At 40.2% G+C, this 22,956-nt stretch overlaps 1 protein-coding gene across 1 annotated transcript; it reads left to right on the top strand.

Annotated features, from left to right (window-relative positions):
• Window positions 1-851: 851 nt before the first annotated feature.
• On the top strand, window positions 852-22,726 carry TSPAN15 (tetraspanin 15). Its single transcript, XM_032232272.1, has 8 exons — window positions 852-960; window positions 7,790-7,975; window positions 9,823-9,897; window positions 11,793-11,888; window positions 14,308-14,424; window positions 19,915-19,962; window positions 21,563-21,679; window positions 22,288-22,726. The coding sequence occupies exons 1-8, from the start codon at window positions 862-864 to the stop codon at window positions 22,438-22,440; spliced, it is 891 nt and encodes a 296-aa protein (XP_032088163.1). The 5' UTR covers window positions 852-861; the 3' UTR covers window positions 22,441-22,726.
• The last annotated feature ends 230 nt before the right edge of the window (window positions 22,727-22,956 follow it).

Genomic DNA, 22,956 nt, shown 5'->3' with positions numbered 1-22,956 from the left:
CTAGGCCCCTGGGTGGGGCCCGACTAGTAACCAATGCCAAATCCGGCGAAACAACTGGCCGCTGTGATACAATTGTACAACAACAACAACAACAACAATAATAATAATAGAGTCACTAATCCTGGCTGCGTTTGATTACCTTGGGCAGAGTTTGATCTGCTTCATCCTGAGGAAGTGAACAGGATCCTTGGGAGGTTGATTCCCACGGCTTGTGCAGAATTAGATCCCTGCCCTTTCTGTTTTGTCTTAGTTGGATTGAAATGAAGATGAGGTCTCTTTGCAGGTGGTGGTGGAATGTAGTGTATATTGGAGGTGGTGACCCTTTGAGAGCTGTAGGCAACGGAATTTCATTTTAATGTATTTATTTTAATTAATTAATTTATTTGTCAAACACTTACAAGATAATAGGCATAAGAATAAACATGAGTATGAATGAAATGGGTATGAATAAGTGGGGACAGTAGGACAGGGACGGTAGGCACGTGCAGGAGAGGGGTGGATTTTCACTTCCCACACTACATACTGTACAAATCTTCATTGCTTTTTTAAAATTTTATTGTTCAACTTTGTGCCCCCTTTGGGCCCGGTGGTGCCCTAAGAACCTGCTTAGTCTGCTTAAATAGTCAATAGTCAACCACTGCGCTCAGGGCCTCGTTTCCAGACGCCGCAAGACGCCAGCCCAGCTTTCCAGCCCAAGCAGGGCGCGCCCGGCCATCTCCTCCCCGGAGCTGCTCCGCCGCGCTCGGCCACGCGGGCCGGACTGGCGCAGGGGAGCCTCTTCCAGGAGCCTCCCGCCAGCGTCGCCGCCTGTGGGCTGGCTGGCACGGAGAGCCGCAGGTGGCGGGCGGGCGGGCGGAAGCGATGGCGGCGCTGGGAGACTCGGAACAGGTTCGCTACTGCTCGCACTTCCCCTACCTCTGCCTCAAGTTCACGCTCGTCATTTACTCCACCGTCTTCTGGGTAAGTGCGGAGAAGCGGTGGCCCCGGGGCTCGGGAGAGTTTCCGCGCAGTGCGGAGGGGGAGGCCGGCCACGGCTCGGTCTCCGCTGGAGATCCCGGTCGGAGGCGCCCGGTCGGGGGTTGGAAAGCGCCACCACGTCCCTGCCATTAGAGAGACGGCCGTTCAAATTGGGAGGCTGAAGCAAGGGTGCAGCTCGGCTCCTTTGGGGCACTTCGCGGGGAGGCTTTCTCGGGACGGTGGCGGCCCTTGTCAGGAGCCCCCGTTCTTTTCCCCAAAGGGAATTCTTTTTGGTTTCTTCCACTGCTTTGTTTTTGAATTTTCTATTCGTATGTTTGAAGCACTTTTAGTTTCATCTTTTTAGACACGCACACCGGTTATATTTGCACTGTGCTGGTTAATGAAGAGGGGTTCTGAATTGAAATGCTGGTGCACTGTCATTTAATTGACTTAAACATTTATTTGTTTGTTTGTTTGTTAGTTGCTTGCTTGCTTAGTTTGTCAAACACGTAAAAGATAACAGGTATAAGTATAAACATAAGCATGAACACTGTAGTTATTTTTCTTTATGGTCAAATACAGGAACAGGTGCTCCAGACAAGTTATCAATCAGATTTTACTCTCAGGGAGCAATGAGGAGCATCAATGTCCTGCTTGGGGCTACTCATTTTTTTTTTTAAAAAGTGTTTATTTGAAAAGACCTACAGCCTTTATGTTTTGTAAAATAAAATCTAAGGCGGTGAGTGTGTCTTTCAGACGACTAATTTGAAAAGAGGGGTCATTGTTTTAAAAAAAATAAATCAAATTAGGCATGCTTTCAAAATAATGTTAAAATAATAAAAGAACAAATTGTTAATTTGTAATTTATGTTATGATAAATAATAAAAATATAGTATGTGTGTGTATGTATGTGCATTTATGTATGTGTTTGTGTGTGTATGTATATATGTGTGTGGATATACACACATATAATACATAAATACATTATCTATCTATCATCTAATCTATCTAATCTATCTATCTATCTATCTATCTATCTAATCTATCTATCTATCTATCTATCTATCTATCTATCTATCTATCTATCTATCTATCTATCTATCTATCTATCTAATCTATCTATCTATCTATCTATCTATCTATCTATCTATCTATCTATCTATCTATCTATCTATCTATCTAATCTGAATCCCTAGTACCGCGTAATGAAATGAGCTCCTGTTACTTGTCCCAGCTTCTGCTAATCTAGCAGTTTGAAAGCATGTAAAAATGCAAATAGAAAAATAGTTGGGGAGGTAACAATGTTCCATGCACCTTTGGTCTTTGGTCTTTAGTCATGCCGTCCACATGACTCTTCGGGCAGCGCTGGCTCTTCAGCTCTGAAATGGAAAGTATGTCTTTTGGTGAATGTACCTTGAGTAGCAGGTCGCAGCAGTGGGCAACAAGGGCCTTTGCTCAATGCCAGTTGCTCCCATTCCTGAATGGGGAGTTTCTACTTGCTGTGACTCATTAGTAATCCATCATTTGGATAACTACAATGTCTTCTACATGAAGTTGCCTTTGAAAAGCATCTGGATGCTTCAGTTGGTACAGAATGCAGCAGGTGGATGCATCTTTGTCCATCTGTGTAGGACCAGTGCTTAGTGATCTTAGTAAGCTTCCAGGTACAATTCAAAGTGCTGATTGTCATCTATAAAAGTATACATGGAATAAGACTAGGTCATTTGTGGGACCACCTCTCTTTGGTGGCATCTGCCTGTCCCACATGGATGGACATGTTTGGGCGTCACTTCCCTGGAGCAAGGTCATCTGGCAGGACCCAGGAAGTCAGGCTTTTCCTTTATCCCTCTGAAATTATCTCCCCCCCCCACTTCCCTGATACATGGTTTGCCTTTAGAAAGGGGCAAAATTATGGTTGTCTCACAGGCATTGGGGCAGGTTCATTGGGGTTCCCACCTAGAGGATGTAACAGAAATGTGATAACTGGTTGCTTATTATTATTTATTTTTATTATTTTCTGATTTCTTTTGTTTTCTTGCCCAGAGTCACAATCTTTCAAGTTGGACAGCCACATAAATTTCAGAGATATATAAATTGAGAGGCAAATGTAAAATGTGGAACAATTAGTCATTTACGGTAGATCCTTTGATGTTTACACTACATCATAAAATATATTATTACTTCATTTGGATTTAATACTCTTTTTCCCCTCTCCTATTTTATTTTCCTTGAGCTGAATATAGATAAATTTTGGGGGAAACAATTCGTGGACTAGTCCACTTAGCACATTGCTGATGTCATTGAAATAAACAAGTAAACAAATAATTATGAATAAAATCTATTGTTGATAAAACTTCTTATTGTGATTGTAAACTCCTAAGCTCTTGGGTGATGAGAAATACAGTTCAAGTATCATTACTTCCACTTTCTTTTTCCTCTGTGTAATGCCATACTTCCCAATATAGTTGCAACTTACAGCTGTTTAAATGCATTTTGCACAATTGTAATGAAATTATTGTGCATTTTTGATTAATTAACCATCTAATACAGATAATATTAACTGTGTATATAATAACTGTGTAAAGGTGAAGGTTCCCCTCGCATATACACTATATTGCCAAAAGTATTTGCTCACCCATCCACATAATCAGAATCAGTTGTGAGCTAATACTTTTGGCAATATATATATATATATATAGTTCCTGACTCTAGGGGGCAATGCTCATCTCAGTTTCAAAGCCAAAGAGCCAGCTGTCTGAAGACGTCTCCGTGGTCATGTGGCTGGCATGACTAAACACCAAAGGTGCATGGAACACTTCCCACCAAAGGTGGTTCCTATTTTTCTACTTGCATTTTTACATGCTTTTGAACTGCTAGGTTGGCAGAAGCTGGGACAAGTAACGGGAGCTCATTCTGTTACGCGGCGCTAGGCATACAGGCAAGTTAAAATGATAAATGCAGCAATACAATAAATAAAAATGATAAAAACCATCTGTAGTATACATTCTGTTTCTCAAAATTGACCTCTCCTTAAACATGTATTGTAAACATGTTATGCTTTCCGTTCCGTGCTGTCGTCTTGTTCATTGAACATTTATAGAAACCTGTTTTTTTCATTATTCTATGATTCTCAGTTCTAATAAAGGAGAATATTTGTAGCTCAGGGTTGAAATGAATTCTAGGTAGTCTCTGAGCTTGGTTGTTTTCTTGCAGATGCTTCATTACTCAAACTAGGTAACCATCAGTGCTAGTAAGGATTGAGATTTGCTCCCAACTTACATGCTTAAGGCACTTGTAAAAAGTTTACATGCTTTCTTGAATCTCACATTTCATTTTTTTTCTTGGGTAAACATGTATTGATTTACTTTGTTCCGTACTATATCATCTAACTGGCTGAAGAGTAGTTGGATGAGTGCCTCTTGAATTGAAACTACTTAACAAGATGTTAAATTACCTGTGTAGTGTTTGTAAGAGGAAGAATAATAATAAGTAATTATTGCATTTTTTTTTGTTTAAGAGCCCTCTATTGGTTTTGCAGTTTATTAACGAAATAACGTTACTGGTTAAACTGGTTCACCCTTCCAGTGACATTTCCAGATTTTACAGACCCAGGTGGTACTCCACTGTCTAGGCTTGTGTCAGAGTACATATTTCCAGTATTAGGCTAAATTGTTTGAAAAGCCTAAATTTTTCTTGCACACTAGCATGTCTTTTCAATGATCTCATGCTTCTTTTGATTCAGAGTGCAGCAAATGCAACCTCTGTTCCCATCTTTCAGGTCAATAGCAATAACATGGAATTTCCTCTTTGGATCTCCACATTCCTCTTGAATTTTGTTCAATTGCTGAATTCATTGTTGAATTTGAGTTTGGGAATCAGATGAGCTCTACTTTGAAAAAATCAGTCTGTTCAATAGTTCTGTGATCCAGCTGCCAGTAATTGCTTTGTGATCTAGTCACATTCCTTACAATTCAAACTTTTCTCTGATCCTTTATCATTCACTATTAGAGGACCTCTGTTTGCAAATTAAATTAGGAGTCATAGTTAATAAGGTAGTGCAGAGTAGATCTAATTTTTAAATCATGAGATATAGTATAGATCAGAAGAAATCTCTTTAAGTGTTTTTGATCAGAAATAAATGGAAAGAAAATGAGGGTTTTGTGAAAACTATAAAGTACACAATATATAAAAATGCGTATTTACTATAGATTATGTTTCATTCCTGGTAATCTCTTAACAATAGAGATTACTCTTCAGTAGGATATCAAATAACAATTACTTAACTGTAGGTGGAAGACAGTGGTGGGTTTCAAAAATTGTTCGAACCTACTCTGTGGGTGTGGCCTCCTTTGTGGGAGTGGCTTGCTGCCCATGTGACCGGATGGGAGTAGCTTGCCGCCCATGTGACGGGATATGAAGATGCCGACGACACTTGTCAGAACCACCTTAAATTACCTCACACACTGCACTGGAATGCATAAGAATATGATGTAAACTTGTTTTTTTAAAGGCATCTTTGGTTTGCATTAAAACAACTTCAACACACGCAATGTTCTGATTGCACTAAAAACACAGTAGTCATCCTTACCTTTCACAGAGGCACTGAGTTTTATAAATATGAGCATGATAGTGTAGAATAATCATATCCAAGGACCAGTGGTGGGTTTCAAAATTTTTTGGAACCTCTTCTATAGGTGTGGCCTGCTTTCCGGGTCCACTGGTGGGACCTCTTCTAACCAGTTCGGTAGATTTGACGAACCGGTTCTACCGAATAGGTGTGAATTGGTAGGAACCCACCTCTGGTGGAAGAGTTGCTTTATGCTCTTTCAAGAAATACTACTTGCCAATATATTTCCTTTCTTTGGATCTATTTCCTCTTATTTTCAGTTGGGTAAGTCTGCTAAGCTTTTCTCCTCTTTACATAAGTCAAAATTTGGAGTCTTCCTAGCATAGCATGGTTCTAGATAGAAACTAAGCTAGATTGATACCTGTTTGCGTAAGTATATACTAGGGAGCATGAGGTCATAACATGAGTCAGATCTCTCTCAGCTGAGGTGCAACTGTAATGCCCCTTACTGATCAGCTGACTCACTTGGCATGGGTGTCACACTTTGTCCCAGCTCTGTCTTGCTTAATTAACAAGGTGTGTTTAAAATAAATAAAAACCATTTCTAGAAAGAATGCAGAGAGGAGCAACCAAGAGGATTAGGGAACTGGATGCTAAAACATATGAAGAACGGCTGCAGGAACTGGGTATGTCTAGTTTAATGAAAGGAAGGACTACGGGTGGCATGATAGCAGTGTTCCAATATCTCAGGGGCTGCCACAAAGAAGAGGGAATCAAACTATTCTCCAAAGCACCTGAGGGCAGAACAAGACACAATGGGTGGAAACTAATCAAGGAGAGAAGCAACTTAGAACTAAGGAGAAAATTCCTAATAGTTAGAACAATTAATCAGTGGAACAACTTGCCTCCGGAAGTTGTGAATGCTCCAACACTGGAAGTTTTTAAGAAGATGTTGGACATCCATTTGTCTGAAGCGGTGTAGGGTTTCCTGCCTAAGCAGGGGGTTGGACTAGAAGACCTCCAAGGTCCCTTCCAACTCTGCTATTCTATTCTATTCTATTCTATTCTATTCTATTCTATTCCATTCTATTCCATTCTATTCCATTCTATTCCATTCTATTCCATTCTATTCCATTCTATTCCATTCTATTCCATTCTATTCCATTCTATTCCAAAATGCTTGCTTGAAGTTTGTGTCATGCACAAAGAATCAAGACCACATGTTAAGTTCTAGTTAAGAACATTTACTACTCATGCTTATATGCACAAATCTAGTCAACAGCCAGCACTAAATTGACATTAGATAACAGTCAATGCAATTCTAGGGGGAACTGGACTTGGATCACTTGTGACAACGCAAGGACTCCCGACAGATTCTTCTCTTGACTCCCCCCTCAGGCTCTGCCTCTTCTACAATTTGTTTTTCAAAGCTGAGGGTGGAGTGATTTGGTTTTTTGGCAGAAATCTGAGGGTAATTGATGAGTGCTCCTTATTCCCAGTTGGCCAGGAATGGTGAGTTCTGACTGGCAGTTAGTTCCTTTTGAGCAGGGGTCCTCAAACTACGGCTTGGGGGCCCAGATACGGCCTGATGAAGCCATTAATCCGGCCTGTGAGGGGGCCACAGGGCTGCCCTACCCACTGGCCACCACCCACCTTCTGGAGGCCGAGGAGGTCAAACATGGGACCGTTTTTGGCCTCTCCAGCCGGGAGGGAGGGAGAGAGAGAGAGAGGGGGGGGAGGGAGGGAGGGAGGGAGAGAGAGAGAGGGGGGGAGGGAGGGAGGGAGAGAGAGAGAGGGGGGGGAGACGTACCTCTCCTCCCGCCAAGGCAGCCGCATCCCTTCACTAACCTGCTTTCCACCCCCAGGAGCATAACAAATTAAAGTTTAATTTGTGTGTATTGTTTAATGGACTGCTAAATTGGCCATTCCCACTCAGTCACATGACCGCCTAGTCACACCCACCCAGTCACATGACCACCTAGCCATGCTGACTCAGTCACATGATCACCTAGCCACACCCACACAGCCCACCCCCCTAACAATCTGAGGGATCATGAATCGGCCCCCTGTTTAAAAAGTTTGAGGACCCCTGCTTTTGAGCGTTGCTTGCTTGCAAAAAAAAAAAAAAAAGCAAATTAACCTATTCCAATTGCAATCTTTGGATTAGTGATGCTTAGCAAATGTCCTGAACTTGGTTATCAATGAAATGCACAGAATTTGTAATTTGTAAGCATATGGCATTTCCCCCGCCTTTTTCTGTTGCAGTTGCTAGGGGCGTTTGTGTTAGCTGTGGGCATTTATGCAGAAGTGGAAAGACAGAAATATAAAACCCTTGAAAGTGCCTTCTTAGCTCCAGCAATCATCCTGATTCTCTTGGGCATCGTAATGTTCCTTGTGTCCTTCCTTGGAGTATTGGCTTCTCTGAGGGACAATTTACACCTTCTTCACGCTGTAAGTACTTTTATTTAAGTAGAAGTCTATTTTCCTTGACCCTTCCAAAACTCTTTCATTTTCCTGTCTGTAAACAGTTTTAAGAAAACTCGTCTAATAACTTCCTTCAGAAAATAGCAGAAAGAAATTTCAGTGGATCATTAGTGGCTCATGTCAGTCTGTCAATAAAGCAGTTTATTGCTTTATGATAGGGATCCGGGAAAAATGCTTTTAAAAGAGTTAAACGGAAGTACAAAAGTAAGATTCATTTAAGAAATATCAGGCCTTTAAAGGCCTTTATTCTTAATTAATATTTAACCCATATTTAATCAGCTTCCGTCCTGCGCGTTCTGCTCATTTTCCGCCTATCTTTTAATTCATATTGCTGTATTTTCATTGTTTATTTTATTGTGTAATTGTTTCACTATTGTTATGTGTACATGTTTTATAATGTTATGTTTTTGCTGTTGTAAACCACTCAGAATAGCCCCACAGCGAGATGGGTGGCAAATAAATTTAATAAATAGATAACTATGCTTGCATAATGTAATGTAAAAAAAACAAAGTTAAGACCATTTCAAAACACTGCACGGTCTAGACTCTAGATAAAGATCTTTCTTAGAAATTAAGCAAATCTGAGCAAGAGTCTTTTATTCTTTCATACTAGAATGTTGTTCAGTTGGGACCAGAACATCTGTCACTAATTGCTATGGTCATTCAGTGAGTCATACATGTACCATTGCAGCATTGCCAGTTGCACTTTAATTTAACCCTTGTATTTGTTGAATTGTCCTGCGGCAAGTTATCTCACTTTGCCTGGTATAGCATATCTCTCTATGACAATGGTTCTCAACCTGTGGGTCGGGACCTCTTTGGGGGTCGAACAACCCTTTCACAGGGGTCGCCTAAGACCATTGGAAAACACATATTTTCAATGGTCTTAGGAACCGAGATACCAATTTTATTATTTATTTATTTATTTATTTATTTATTAAATTTATAGGCCGCCCAATCCCAGAGGACTCCGGGCGGCTTACAAAGAAAGAAGAAAATTTGGTTGGGGGTCACCACAACATGAGGAACTGTATTAAAGGGTTGCGTCATTGGAAAGGTTGAGAACCACTGCTCTGTGAGATTAGGGAGAGTGAGGAAAAGGTAACTTTTCTCCCGATGCCTTCTCAACTGAATAAATTATATTAAAAATCTCCCCCAAAACATGGCTAAGGACTAGGGCTGTTGCCAAGGTTTGGTCAAAAAAGTCAAAATGGTGGCTGCAATGGTGTGATCAAAGCTGTACCTGACTCACACAAACACATATGATGAACATAGAAACCATATAGAGCAGTGGTATCAAACTTGATTTCATTGAGGGCCGCATCATAGTTGTGTTTGACCTTTGGAGGACGGGGTGGGCATGGCCAGCTCAACATCACTCATGTCGGGAGCACCTGTGAGGCCCGAGGGCTCTGTCAGTGAAAGCAGGTTCCCAAGCTCCATTTTTGGCTGCGACGGCCAGCGGAAAAAATGCCCCCCCCCCAACCTCAGTTTTCACTGGCAGAGGCACCACGGGCTGGTCCTTCGCTGTTTGCCAGACCTCTGTGGGCCAGATCCAAGCACCCCATTGACCGGATGCAGCCTGCAGGCCTTGAGTTTGACACCCCTGATGTAGAGCTTCAACCATACATTACAGCCATACCCTGCAGATATTCTTGGTGAGAGCTCAAATACACTAAACCCATCTCCAATTGTTCTGAAAGTTATTCTAATTAAATATTGTAAAAGTAAACATTCATCATTTCAAAATGAAGGCTTTTTGGTGGTACAAGTTTTATATAACATTTTTTTTAAAAAAAACCTTTCTTTTGCAGTTCATGTACATTTTGGGCTTTTGTTTGTTCATTGAACTAATTGGTGGAGTTACAGCCTTAATTTTCCGAAGTAAGGTAAGAAAATTGTTTGCCAAATTAACCAGTTTAAAGTTAGTTTTAAAAAAGAATCTGGATTCTGCATGACTTATATATTAACATTATTAATTAAAGTGCATATGTGTATAATATTAACAAAAATATTGTGAGAAATGTCTGCAGTGAAGGCCAAGTTAGTTTAAATTAAATTTAAATTGTAATTAAAATGTAGTAATTAAAAATGTACTTAATTTAAAACCTAAGTGTCTGAAGTAATATGATATGTAGTGTCAATTATACTTGGCTGGACTAGTTTTCATTAATTTTTCTGGCTTTCTGAGATATTTTTAACTACCTTGATAACCATGAAGTCTAAAAAAATTAATTTCTTCGGAAGTTGGAGCCAGTATCAAATACTGTATCCTGTGTGCTTTCCTGCCATAACAGTGCAAGCATCTGTTTAAACTCATTTGGCATTATAGAATTGGCTTTTTCTCTTGCATAATCTTTAACTCTTTAGAATATTCTCACTCTGGAAACTTTGAGCTTTGAAAATTATTCTTATATAATTAATAGTATTTTCATGTATTAAAATAGTAATGGATCTGTTGCATCAATGAAATATTGATGATTGAGTATCATAAATGTGTCTTTCCCCTAATATAGTTTTTAAAAGGCTGGCAGCTTTCAAACTTAAAATTAACAACTGAAACTTCTGGTAATGAGCCCAAAACTGAAATCAGCTTTATATGTGCCACTAGGAACCCTATAAAGATTTACATTGCTTTAAAAAGATTTAGGCAGGTAAAGGTCTGTATGTTGCCCATGGTATTTCATTATACTTCAGGGGCTTTTCTGATGTAATATGTGTTGCAATAATATAGAAACAATAGGAGTCAAGGACATATTGTCATATTACCATGCCCCCTTCTCTGCAGGCCCCCCACCCCCACAGCAGCTAATTCACGACCAGTGTTTATGCTTGGCGGGCCCTCCGCCTGCACTCCTCCCCTGGCAATGGCCAACTAACGCTCCTGTCCCGCCTCCTTCTCCTGGACAGCAGCTAATTCACCACCAGCGTTTATGCTTGGTGGGCCCTCCGCCTGCACTCCTCCCCTGGCAATGGCCAACTAACGCTCCTGTCCCGCCTCCTTCTCCTGGACGCTTCACTGCGGGACGTTTGTCCCCAGGCAATTTGCTGTGCGGGACACTTACAATAAAGGCACCTCCCGGTGGCCCTTTAAAGCCGCAAAAAGGGACTGGAAGCAGGATAACACCCTGCCACCTAGTCTGACACTTTGGGAATTGAACAATAAAGACCAATCAGAATATTACAAGATCTGGGATAAATTTTATCGATGGTTTGAACAAAAAAGGAAAGACCCAAAATAAGCAATGATTAAGATTTATAGAATGGAGATAAGAATTATGTATGAAACTGTAATAGTGAAAATGTATAAGATAAAAACAAAGCAACATGGTTGGAAATATGATATTTTTAGTTTTATAAACACTGAATAGACCAATTGTAAATAAGCATGGGAGTTATAATGTATAACTTTATATCTTAGTATGTATGGCAAAGACTTTGCCAGGACGGTGACACTGTGTCCAGTGTTTTAATTTGTGTTCAATAAAAAACTTTTTGCATATATACATACATAAAAAGCATGCCCCCTGGAGAGACACGAAAACAGGTGTTTGGGGAGGGCAAATGATGAAAACAAGGTTGTGCTGTTGCACTGTAAGATCCACCCCTTTTGTACCTGCATTGTTATATCACACATAGGAAAGGGATGGAGCTTGGGTTATTTAGATGAAAAAGTACGATTTTATAGATGTCTCCAAGAAGCTTTGTTGTCAACTACTGTGCTCAGCTTTATATGAATGTATGCTGACTCTCATTTTTCTTTCGCGTCTTTTTCCCTTTAAAGACAATTGAGTTTTTAAATGAAAATATCAGGAAAGGAATTCAGAATTACTACGATGACTTGGACTTCAAAAACATCATGGATTTTGTTCAAAAGGAGGTTTGTTTTTCAGTATCAACTGCTATAGATTCATTAATATTCTAGCAGTTCACAATATTTTCTTCTCCTGCAGCGCCTTAAAAATTGCCAGAATTTCAGGAGAGACATGCTAGATTTTTGTGTTTCTTTAGGAGAGCTTCTGAGATGTTGATGATTGCGCATGAAGTCTCAAAAATGATTTCAGATTAAAAATACATTGTATTTTGGTGTACATTCAGAAAAATAAAATTCATTTGATAGTAAAATATTTAAAAGCTTTTGTGGAAATCTGCCAGAACTGCAGTGCATTTCTGCTGCTTCCATGAGCAACTTCCATTGAACATAATAAAATAATGGGTGACATCGAGTTGATTACAAACAAAAGCCATTTATCAGCAGAAAGAGAAAGAAAAACTACTTTCTTCACTTCCTTCTTTCCAATCATGATAATCTCTATTAGTTTATGTTAGACTTAACTCACATATACGATATTTCATCTCTGATGTATAACATCAATTATAAAACTTGGATGCTTGTGTGGCTTTCTTCATTGCAATATATACTTTATATTTAACTATATATGGCTTTCCTACTTTTGGATAACTCTAGTCTCTAGCTAAATAGAGAAAATTAGCCTTTCTAGTACCACTGTTCTAGAAATAGTGGATGGTCTGGGGAATCCTTTCTCAGGGTAAGAAAAGGGCTAACTGGAAATTCCCATTCTCTTTTTCAATATAATACTGTAGCAATAATATATTAGATATTAATAAGTCTGTAAGAGTGACACATTAGGGGTGGGCTGCTGGGGGTTCATAGGGGTTCAGGAGAACCTCTAACTAAGATTCTGTGCAGTTCGGAGAACCCCCAAATCCCCACTCCCGCCCAACCCACCCTGCCCCTCCCAGGAGTCTCCATGCACCCCATTTTGGATGCAGCTAAGTGCAAGGTGTGCGTGGAGGCTCAGGGAGGGTGAAAAATGGACACATGGAGCCTGGGGAGGCCGTTTTCGCCCTCCTGGGGGCTAGAGGAAAGCCTCCGGAGCCAGGGGAGGGCAAAAACGCCCCTCCCCCCACTGTGGTGCAGGAGGTCGACTAGGCCATGCCCACCATGGCCACACCCACTCAGCAACTGGGCAGAAAACCCCTTGCTAAAATTTTTGAAGCCCACCCCTGCATTACCATAATAAATTGTGACATTGTTATGATAAAATTATGATAAAAGACTATCAAAGAATGTGATTTATTTGTTAATCATTTACACTACAATATTACAATTTACAGTATAATTATAAACATATCTGATGTGAAATAAGCTCCACTGAATTCAGTAGAATTAAAGCATGGGTGGAGCTGAATGTTTTGATCTATAAGTTTTTGGAAACCTGAAACTCTTAGTGAAGGAAATAGGCTGTTAAAATTCTCATGAACTTGTGGAATTAGGTTATTTTTTTCTAAGCCGCTGAGAAGCCTAATGTAATAAAAACATCTAGAGAGACATCATATATGTAGATGATAATGAAATCCCCTGTGTTTCATATAGATAGATTGGAACACAAGCTGAATGGAATGAATATGAGTGTGGAGGAGCAGTGATTATTATATTATATTATATTATATTATATTAATTATATTATATTATATTATATTATATTATATTATATTATATTATATTATATTATATTATATTATATTATATTATATTATATTATATTATATTATATTATATTATATTATATTATATTATATTATATTATATTATATTATATTATATTATATTATATTATATTTATTATATTTTACATTACAAGTATATTATATTATATACCATATACCATATAGTTGTTTAAATCTAATTAAATTAAATTTAAATTAAATTAAAGTTACAATGGCAATCTTCTTTATTTGGAAGAAAAAAATTAATTGTATTTATAATATCTTACTGCTTTCCAACTCTCGCATTTTTTCTGTCTTTATGCTAGGATTCAAATATGCATTGAGATTTTCAAAGATTTAATTTTTTACATTTCTTTATATTTGACCTTGCTGTTATTTTTAAAATTCAAATGAATGCACGTTCTTTTTCTTTATGATTAAACAAATGTTCTTGCATACCAGGGAACATTCATGTGTACACAGATATAGGCAACACACACACACACAAACACACACACACACACACACACTATACTCCTTAATCACTAACTTTTGAAGTATACAATAGATCGGGATTTGAATTAAATCTAGTCAGATCAAATCTTAAGGCCTTATTTCCCTACAGAATCTTTTCCAAAACTGAGGATTATTGCATATCACTTACTGTATAACCCCCGTTAATAGTTTTTTTTTTTTTTCTTGACTGGATCATGATTTTTAAATGAGGAATATTTACATTCTGCAACGATGCTAAGTATGCTACATTATAATATCCTTTTCTCTTAAAGTTTAAGTGTTGTGGTGGAGAAGATTATAATGACTGGTCAAAAAATCAGTATCATGATTGTTCTGCTCCAGGACCATTAGCCTGTGGAGTCCCATACTCTTGTTGTGTCTCAAACAAGGTAAAAACAATGCATTATTCTCAATGAATTGGGCAGCTTTTTAAATGTTTGTCACATTGTGTTAATTCGATAGTTTTTCTCTAAAAGCTAAGCTTGTCAACAAAAACAATAATCTGTCTATGGAAACATTCATAATGAAGATGCAGAGAAGAGCAACAAAAATATAAAGGGTCTGGAGGGTAAATGATATGTTGAACGATTGCAGGAACTAGGTAATAAGGAGGACTAAGAGAGATATGATAGCAGTCTTTAAGTACTTGAGGGGCTGTCACAGATATGAGCGAGTTGACTTATTCTCCAAGTAAGGCAGGACCAGGGGGCAGGACAAGAAGTAACATGTAGAAGATCATTAAAGAGAGATCCAACCTAGAACTAAGGAGAAATCTCCTGACAGTAACAACAATTAATCAGTGGAATGGTTTACCTCTGGAAATTGTGGGTTCTCCATTACTGGAGTTTTTCAAGAATTGAACAGCCATCTCTCTGGAATGGTGTAGAGCAGTGATGGCTAACCTTTTTGGTGCCAAGTGCCCAAAACATGCAGACGAAACCCCAAAATGCAATGCGAGCGCCCCCATGCATGTGCCCTGACCCCATGCATACACCCCCGCCCCTTGCCCATTTTTGACTTCCAGGTTGGTGCAGAAAGCTTTCCAGGACCAAAACGGGACGCGGGGGGCCTTGTGTGGCATCCCCATGCCCCATTTTGGCTTCTAGGTTGGTGCAGGAGGCCTTCCAGGCCAAAAATGGGGTGTGGGGAGCGTGTGCACCACCAAAATGCAATGCAAGCACCCTCCGCACATGCACGCGAGCACCCCTGCATGCGTTCTACACATGCATGGCAGAGACCCGGAGACCAGCTGGCCGGGGGGAGGAGTGCACACATGCACGGTGGAGCTCAGTTGAGGCGATGGCTGGCCTGCCTGCAGAGAGGGCTCTGTGTCATAGGCTCGCCATCACGAACATAGGGTTCTCCTGCTTGAGCAGGAAGTTGGACCAAAACACCTTCAAGGTCCTTCCCAACTTTGTTGTTCCATATTCTATGTTCTATCCATCAGTTTGTTTGATGTGATTTGTACATGCCAAGATTGTATATGGAGAATCAGTTTGATATAGGGTAGTATTTAAAAGGCTAGGAAAACGCAAGTTATAGTGGGTGACTTTGGGTTGCTCACGCTTTCTTAGGCCAGAGAAGATGATACTGGCAGACTGGTTCCACAAATGTTGCCAAGAAAACTGCATGTAGTTGCCAGAAAACTAGATTGATTTGAAGAACTACAATAAAGATGGTATAAAATAAACAGAAATAAAACATAATTCATGGCTGTATGGAAATAGCTTTATGGCTATTAGGAGCATAGACACTAAATACAATTTTCCTAATGAAAATTTGGGTAAATTGGATAAATCTAAAAACAAAGTAATTTGTATTAGGGTTTTTTTTTCCACTGATAAAAGAATTTTTTTGTCTTATTAAAAATATTTTGGAAGCTAGTGAAGAGCCAAACTTTTTTTCCTTCTGCCATGTCGTTGAGGCTTATTATATGATGTAACTCTTTTTGTGACAGTCACAAATGCACTATGAAATATGGCTTTTTAAAGGCCATACAATTCTAATAATAAATTCATATCCAGAATATGTATTATTACAGTTCATGAATGGAAGTAAACCTAGGTTCAGTCATGCTAAATTTATAGTAATTTAGCTCTAGCTAATAGTTGTTGGAGGTAAACTGTCTGTAATGCTCTGATACGATTATCAATAAGAAAAATGTATACACTCTGTTATCAGATAATAACAATACCAATGTGAGGGTAATACCCACTGCCTTTATGTATTTTTTTCAAATGACTTCGGAAGGATAAAAATGGCAATGTTTTTAGTTATAAAAATAACATTATAAACACCTAAAATAATAGTCCTGGACATCTTTTCAAAGCTGTCTTGTGTTCTACCCAATTATCTGAAAGATGCCACAACACCACTCTAAAAATAAATCAAGTCAAATAAATATTAACTGTCTGACATAGTTACCAAAAGTAGCTTGGCATTTTCACTGGAAAAATACAAATGTGAGCAGCTGTTATTCATTTATTCTACGGTCATGGAAAAAATATAATTAATATGTGAGGTCGGCGTCTTTATTTTCATGGCATAGATAAGATCCGGATAATAGGCTTTGCCACTTTAGTGAAAATCTGTTGGGATAGTGTAAACAAAAGCTTTTCAAGCCCAATAAATCTTGCCAGAATCAAAAAAACTAACTTTTTGCTACCTATAATCGTACACTTATCAGGCCTAGAGAAGGATGTGTCATGAGTTAAGTCCATTTACAGGGGTTTCAAACTGGCAGCCTGAGGGCTGAATGCGTTCACGTGCAGGCCACGCCTACCCTGGCTCTGTAAAGGCAAAACACGTTGCGATACATCATGTGATGTTACATAACGCAATCGAGTTTGACACACATGCGCTCGAACTGTGATGGCAAACCTATGGCATGTGTGCACGAAGCAGCATGCGGAGCCATGTCGATTGGCACGCACGGCATTGATTGTTCCTCTTCCAGGTTTATGGCACGCAATGATTAGCTGGCCTTCCTGCTCGCGGCAGTGCCAGAAAGTGAAAGAGCTGGTCTTGCATTCTCCAGTAAGAGCATGCACGCTGGTCAGCTGATCATCACCCGCGCATGCTTGGTTGCAAAGGTTCGCATGAAGGTTGCAAAGGGTCGCATGGCTCAGGGCATCGTCATAAATATGAACCAGCTGCCATGCATCCAAATTTTGATTACATGACCAAGGGATGCTGTAACAGTCATAAGTGTGAAAAACCATCATAAGTCACTTTTTTCAGTGCTGTTGTAATTTTTAATTTTTAAATGAATGTTTATATGTCAAGGACTATCTGTAAGAAGAGTTAATCTTGGCATTAATCTGTTTATTCAGCTGTCTGATCTGTATACTGAGAGCTAAATCTTAAAAGCCTTATGGTAATGCAGCTGTAATCCTCCCCACTCATGGCTTTGGATAGCTTATCTCTTTGACAAAAGGTTCTTCTTCTTACTGATGGACACTGGTGGTTTCTTGGCTGGTGCAGCCAAGAAATTAAAAGACACTTGCTCCTGGGGAGGAAAGCTATGGAAATCTAGACAGCATACTAAAAAGCAGAGACATCACCCTGCCAAGAAAAGTGCGTATAGTCAAGGCTATGGTTTTTAAGTTGCAATGGATGGCTGTGAAAGTTGGACCATAAGGAAGGCTGAGTGCCAAAGAATGGAGGCCTTTGAACTATGGTGCTGGAGAAGACTCCTGTGAGTCCCTTGGACTGCAAGATGATCCAACCCGTCAGTCCTAGAGGAGATCAACCCTGAAGCAGTCGATGTGAGCTTAAATGGACTCCAGAGGATGGTGGAGGACAGGAAGTCCTGGAGGAACGATGTCCATGGGATCACGATGGATCAGACACGACTTTGCAACTAACAGCAACAACAAAAGTAGCAGGGCACCCATGGGAGTAGGAAAACAAAGTCAAGTAGGTGCATGTGACTATGGAGTAGAAGGCCCACTCCTTTTGATATGCATTGTGTAAAAAACAATGGAGATTTAATTGAATGGTTGTGGCCGCCCTTTTGGCTTTTTTGATCTCTTGAACACTTCTGGTACCGTACAGTGGTGGGTTTCAATTTTTTTTAGAACCTCTTCTGTAGGTGTGGCCTGTTTTGTGGGAGTGGCTTGGCAGTCATGTGACTGGATGGGAGTGGCTTGGACTAACTGGGTGGGAGTGGCTTGGCAGTCATGTGACTGGGTGGGCGTGGCCAACTTACAAAACGTGGTGAAGCTCACTTAACAGCGCTCTTGCTTAGCAACCAAAATGTTGGCTCAGAAACTGTGAGCACATTGCCTAGCATCTATTAAAAATGAAATGGTGTTGTTTGCTCTCAAGAGAAAGTATACATCTACTTTGAAAGAGCCAAAGCCAAGGCCATTTCCACGTTGCTTAAGAGTAAACATACTAATTGTGGAGCCTAACGAAAGAAGCCACGCACGCAGGTAAACAAGAAGGAGCGGAGTTAATGAAGGCAGCGAGAAGGCACAGCCACGAGGACTGAGAAACGGGGAAGGTGGAGAGGGATATAAACAAAAGAAAAGGCTTCTTAGTTGCCGTTCATCTTTTCTTCTCAGCCCTCAAGGGGCTTCCATCAAGCAATGCCAAGGGGGTGCCCTAAATCGACTCTTTTGGCTTGACCTTCGCCATTCAACCAGTGGGGGGATGCCCTGGAACGCCTCCGAGCTTTTCTGGCAGCCACGCTTCCTAGGAAAGTTCGGGGAAGTTCTAGGAGGCCGGACGCGCAAGCTATTGCCCGCGAGTGGTGATGGAATGGGCGGGGGAAGTGAGTGAGGGGGGCGGGGCAGGCGCTCCGTGAGGAACGGGTTCTAACCGGTACGATGGATTTGTGGAACCTCTTCTACCAGTTAGAACCGGCAGGAATCCACCCCTGTTACCGTAGTAGAAACTTTAAAATCACATTTAAGCTTGTAAACCAAAAGTTTTATGTCTTATTCATAACAAAGTAATACAGTCTAGGAAAAAATATTTAAATTTATATATATTCATTATAAATTTAAATTTATAATGACTATATATAAATAAATTAGACAAGCATCTTTTTTGGTACAAGTTTGATTACTTAGAAAATAGATTGGAAAGGATTATTCGGGTACGAAGCAATTGAAATGGGTGGAAATTGTGTTTTTTAATTGATTCCCTTATTTTAGAGGGGTTAGTATTCAGAGTATAATCCCAGTGAATTTGTAACTTTCTTGTTCAACTCCTGTTATCGAATGCTCTTGTTCAAGACTTATATATATGAGACAACAAATCTTGAATTTTCAGAGGTATTTGGGGAAAGATTCATGGCTTAAATCTTTCATAAGCTGTTTTCAAGAAAAATAGTGGTCAAATGAAACCAAGTTTGTGAAGGAAAATGGTTGAATGACCAAATATATACAGTAAATCAACAAACTGAAATGTATATTTAAACAAGCATAGATGTCAAAGTCATGCTTGAGCATTTAGATAATAATAAATTTTATCCCATTTACAATGAATTTTAATAATTTGGATGCATGGAGGTTCATTTGTGCTCCCAAATACTTCCTCTCGAGATTCTATAAACCTAATAAAAATATTAAGAAAGCTATTAAAATGATGTAAAAAGATATTTAAAAACTTGGCAGAACTAGATAGTGATTTTTCACTTTTTAGTGTTTTTGTTTGCTATTTGAAATGAACAAAAATGTTTTTCGTACAAGTGAATACTTTTTAATCAAACTACAATAATATACATACTGGGTTTTAATTTTTTACTTTAGAAAAAGTAAAAAAAATATGATTATGTTACAATTTCTATATCAAATTCTAAAACAAGCTATGTAAATCTCTTCATGTTACATTATAAGTAAATATGTTTATATGTGTTTTTTTTTCCACAGACAACAGTCATTAATACCATGTGTGGATATAAAATGATTAATAAAGAGGTAGGGAAGTGAAATATTATATATAAATATATTAAATTTAGCATTTTATAGTCAAAGCTTTCCCAGAGGTAACACATGGCTGTGAGAGTTGGACCATAAGAAAGGCTGAGTGCTGAAGAATTGATGCTTTTGAATTGCAGTTGGAGAAGATTCTTTGAGAGTCCCATGGACTGCAAGGAGATCAAATCAATCAAAGGAAATCAACCCTAAAGGTCCTTTGGAAAGCAGTTCATGAAGCTGAAGCGCAGATACTCTGGTCCTCCGGTCCATGGGATGTGACGGCAGATAGACCGATAAAACAATTTTATGATAAATACCCTGATAAGCCAAAGGGTCCCCCTGGTAGGGCAGGAGAGATGGTTAGGGTTTTAATTTTAACCCCCTGTGTTCACCTCATTACAGGACATGATCTTCTCATGGCGCGGGGGTGGGGGGAAGCCTGTCAGGCCTGGAAGCCATATTTTACATTGGGCCTTCAGGCCTGCCGCATTTAATGCTGTGGGAAAATGGGAGGGGGTTATATGGAGTATGGGAGATATATAGTGATAATAATATTCCTTTCTCAGAGAGTCAAGGACATTCTCCCCAGCACCTGGAGGGGTGTGACTGGGAGGCATCTCCAGGTGGGACTGTGCTTGATTGACGATGTGATGGCAGGGACTTGGACTTTCACTTGGGTGGGGAAAACCTGGAAGCTTTCAGATTTGTTTTTTCCCAGATGTGCCAATATGGCATCTCTAACAAAATGGAACTTTGAGGAACTTCAAGCCTCGGAGTCTTCTTTCATTGGGGGTGTTACTTGGAACCCTAACATTAAAAGAGAGAACTAATTGGAAAACATAGAAGGCAATAGGAGAAGGGGATGGCAGAGGATGAGATGGTTAGATGGTGTCATTGATGCAGAGAACATGGGTTTGGGCAAACTCAAGGAGACAGTGGAGAGCAGTGGGGCTGGGCATAATTGATGGGTTGCGAGAAATCAGGAGTTAGTGACTGAAGAACAAAATTTAGCACTTATCAATTTGTTGTTTTAAGAATGGCTAAACTGTATGCATTTTTAAAGGGGATCGTTGCCATCCACTACTTCCTTTTGTCTTGTGTTCTTTATTTTGCTTTGGCAAACACACCCACAGGGAGGGTCCTCCCGAGCTCTGTTTTCACTGGCAGAGGGTTGCAGGAGGCTGTTGCAGCCAAAAATGGAGCTCGGGAACCCGTTTTTGCTGGCAGGGCACCCGTGTCACCCCAGGCACCAACATGAGTGACGTTGAGCTGGCCACACCCACCCTGGCCCCACCCACCCTGGCCCCACCCACCCTGGCCCCCTGAGGTCAAACACAACTCTGATGCAGCCCTCAATGAAATGGAGTTTGACACTACTGATCTAAATGGTCAAACAGACTTTGGTCATGGGCACTCCAATATCTCAGCCGTGCCAAGCCTTCTCTGGGAAGTCTGCTTGGTAAGAAGCTATTCTTGCCAATTCACTCCAAGAGTGGGTTGTCTGCATGAAATGTGCCAGAGCTGTAGGCTTTCCAGTTAAGAAAGGGGAGGGCCATTTTCTCTCCCTGCATTAACAAAGTTGTAATTCATTACTTTACAGCGCCTGAGAGTTCAACACAACATATATATCAGAGGATGTACAAATGCTGTAATCATTTGGTTTATGGACAACTATGCCGCCATGGCTGGAATTTTGCTGGGTGTATTGTTTCCACAGGTAACTCTTTTTATAAGGTAAACAGAGCATTGCTCTCCCTCCCTCCCTCATCTGCGTCTGAGTCTAGATCAGGGGTGAAATCTACTTAACTTACCAGTTCGCAGATGTGAGCACACGCAGCACCTCCATGCATGTGCCCATACACAAAGCGTCAAAAACGGACATGAAAGCAGGACATCCTGCTTTCTAGCTAATATAAATCGTGCGTCACAGCTGATCGCCGGAAATACCAGTTTTCCCAAACCAGTAGCATTTTTAAACTACCGGTTCGGGTGAACCGCTCCGAACTGGTAGCATTTCATCCCGGTCTAGATTCCACCACCTCCTTTTGCCCAGGTTACTGGGCGGGCAAGGAATCCTGAACCACATATTGCAGCAGAGTCCTGCCTGCTCAGGAATCTCTCCTGATCGTAGGAGAAACAGGTAGAACTCAACAACAACTCATCATTACTTCTTTCGGCTTTGCGTAATGTTCATGATGCAGTGTCAAAGTTGGGCAAAAATCATGGGTTCTTGCTGTCCTCCGAAGGGCTATTGGGTGACAGGGGAGGACAAGAGGAGAAAACAAATAGTCTGGGAACAATTTTGTTTGTTTGTTTGCTTGACAGTTTTTTGGAGTGATGGTCACTCTGCTGTACATCACCCGAGTAGAAGACATAATTGATGAACACAACTCGAAAGGGGAACTGCTTCAGACAAGAAGACAGAGGGAATATGATGAGCCAGCTGGAGCTGGATGCTGTATGTGTTTTCCTGAGTAACATCAGATTGCCCTTCGACCAAGACTAACAGTTAATGTCCTCTTGCACTGTGCCTTGAATGTAAACTTGAATGTACTGTGATTTGTAAGTAATAGATGACAAATGTCCTGACACTTTCCAGACATCATTAACAGAAAATATCTCTAAGTGCTCCTTATTACAGTGGGATTTGTTCCTATGTTGGAATCTCTCTTCTTTTGTGACATCCCAAAAAACCCTAGCCTTGGTAAGAGCCAAGGTGGCGCAGTGGTTAAATGCAGCACTGCAGGCTACTGCTAGATCAGCAGGTCAGCGGTTCAAATCTCACCGGCTCAGGGTTGACTCAGCCTTCCATCCTTCCGAGGTGGGTAAAATGAGGACCCAGATTGTTGGGGGCAATATGCTGACTCTCTGTAAACCGCTTAGAGAGGCCTGAAAGGCCTATGAAGCGGTATATAAGTCTACTGCTATTGCTATTGCTAGCCAGTTTCCTGCTGTAGGATAATCCAGGAGAGAAATAATAATTTATTCTAAGGT

This window comes from Thamnophis elegans, chromosome 15 (genome assembly GCF_009769535.1).
Source record: "Thamnophis elegans isolate rThaEle1 chromosome 15, rThaEle1.pri, whole genome shotgun sequence".
In the NCBI taxonomy this organism is placed as follows: Eukaryota; Metazoa; Chordata; class Lepidosauria; order Squamata; family Colubridae; genus Thamnophis; species Thamnophis elegans.
The sequence above is the reverse complement of the archived record's forward strand: the minus strand, read 5'-3'. Positions and strand labels throughout refer to the sequence as shown.

Bases quoted from the DNA above. Each gene is read 5' to 3' on its own strand.
- TSPAN15 (XM_032232272.1), top strand. From the start codon at position 862: ATGGCGGCGCTGGGAGACTCGGAACAGGTTCGCTACTGCTCGCACTTC. The intron at 9,898-11,792 runs GTAAGAAAATTG...TTCCCTTTAAAG, and splicing joins CCTTAATTTTCCGAAGTAAG to ACAATTGAGTTTTTAAATGA. The intron at 21,680-22,287 runs GTAACTCTTTTT...TTTGCTTGACAG, and splicing joins TGGGTGTATTGTTTCCACAG to TTTTTTGGAGTGATGGTCAC.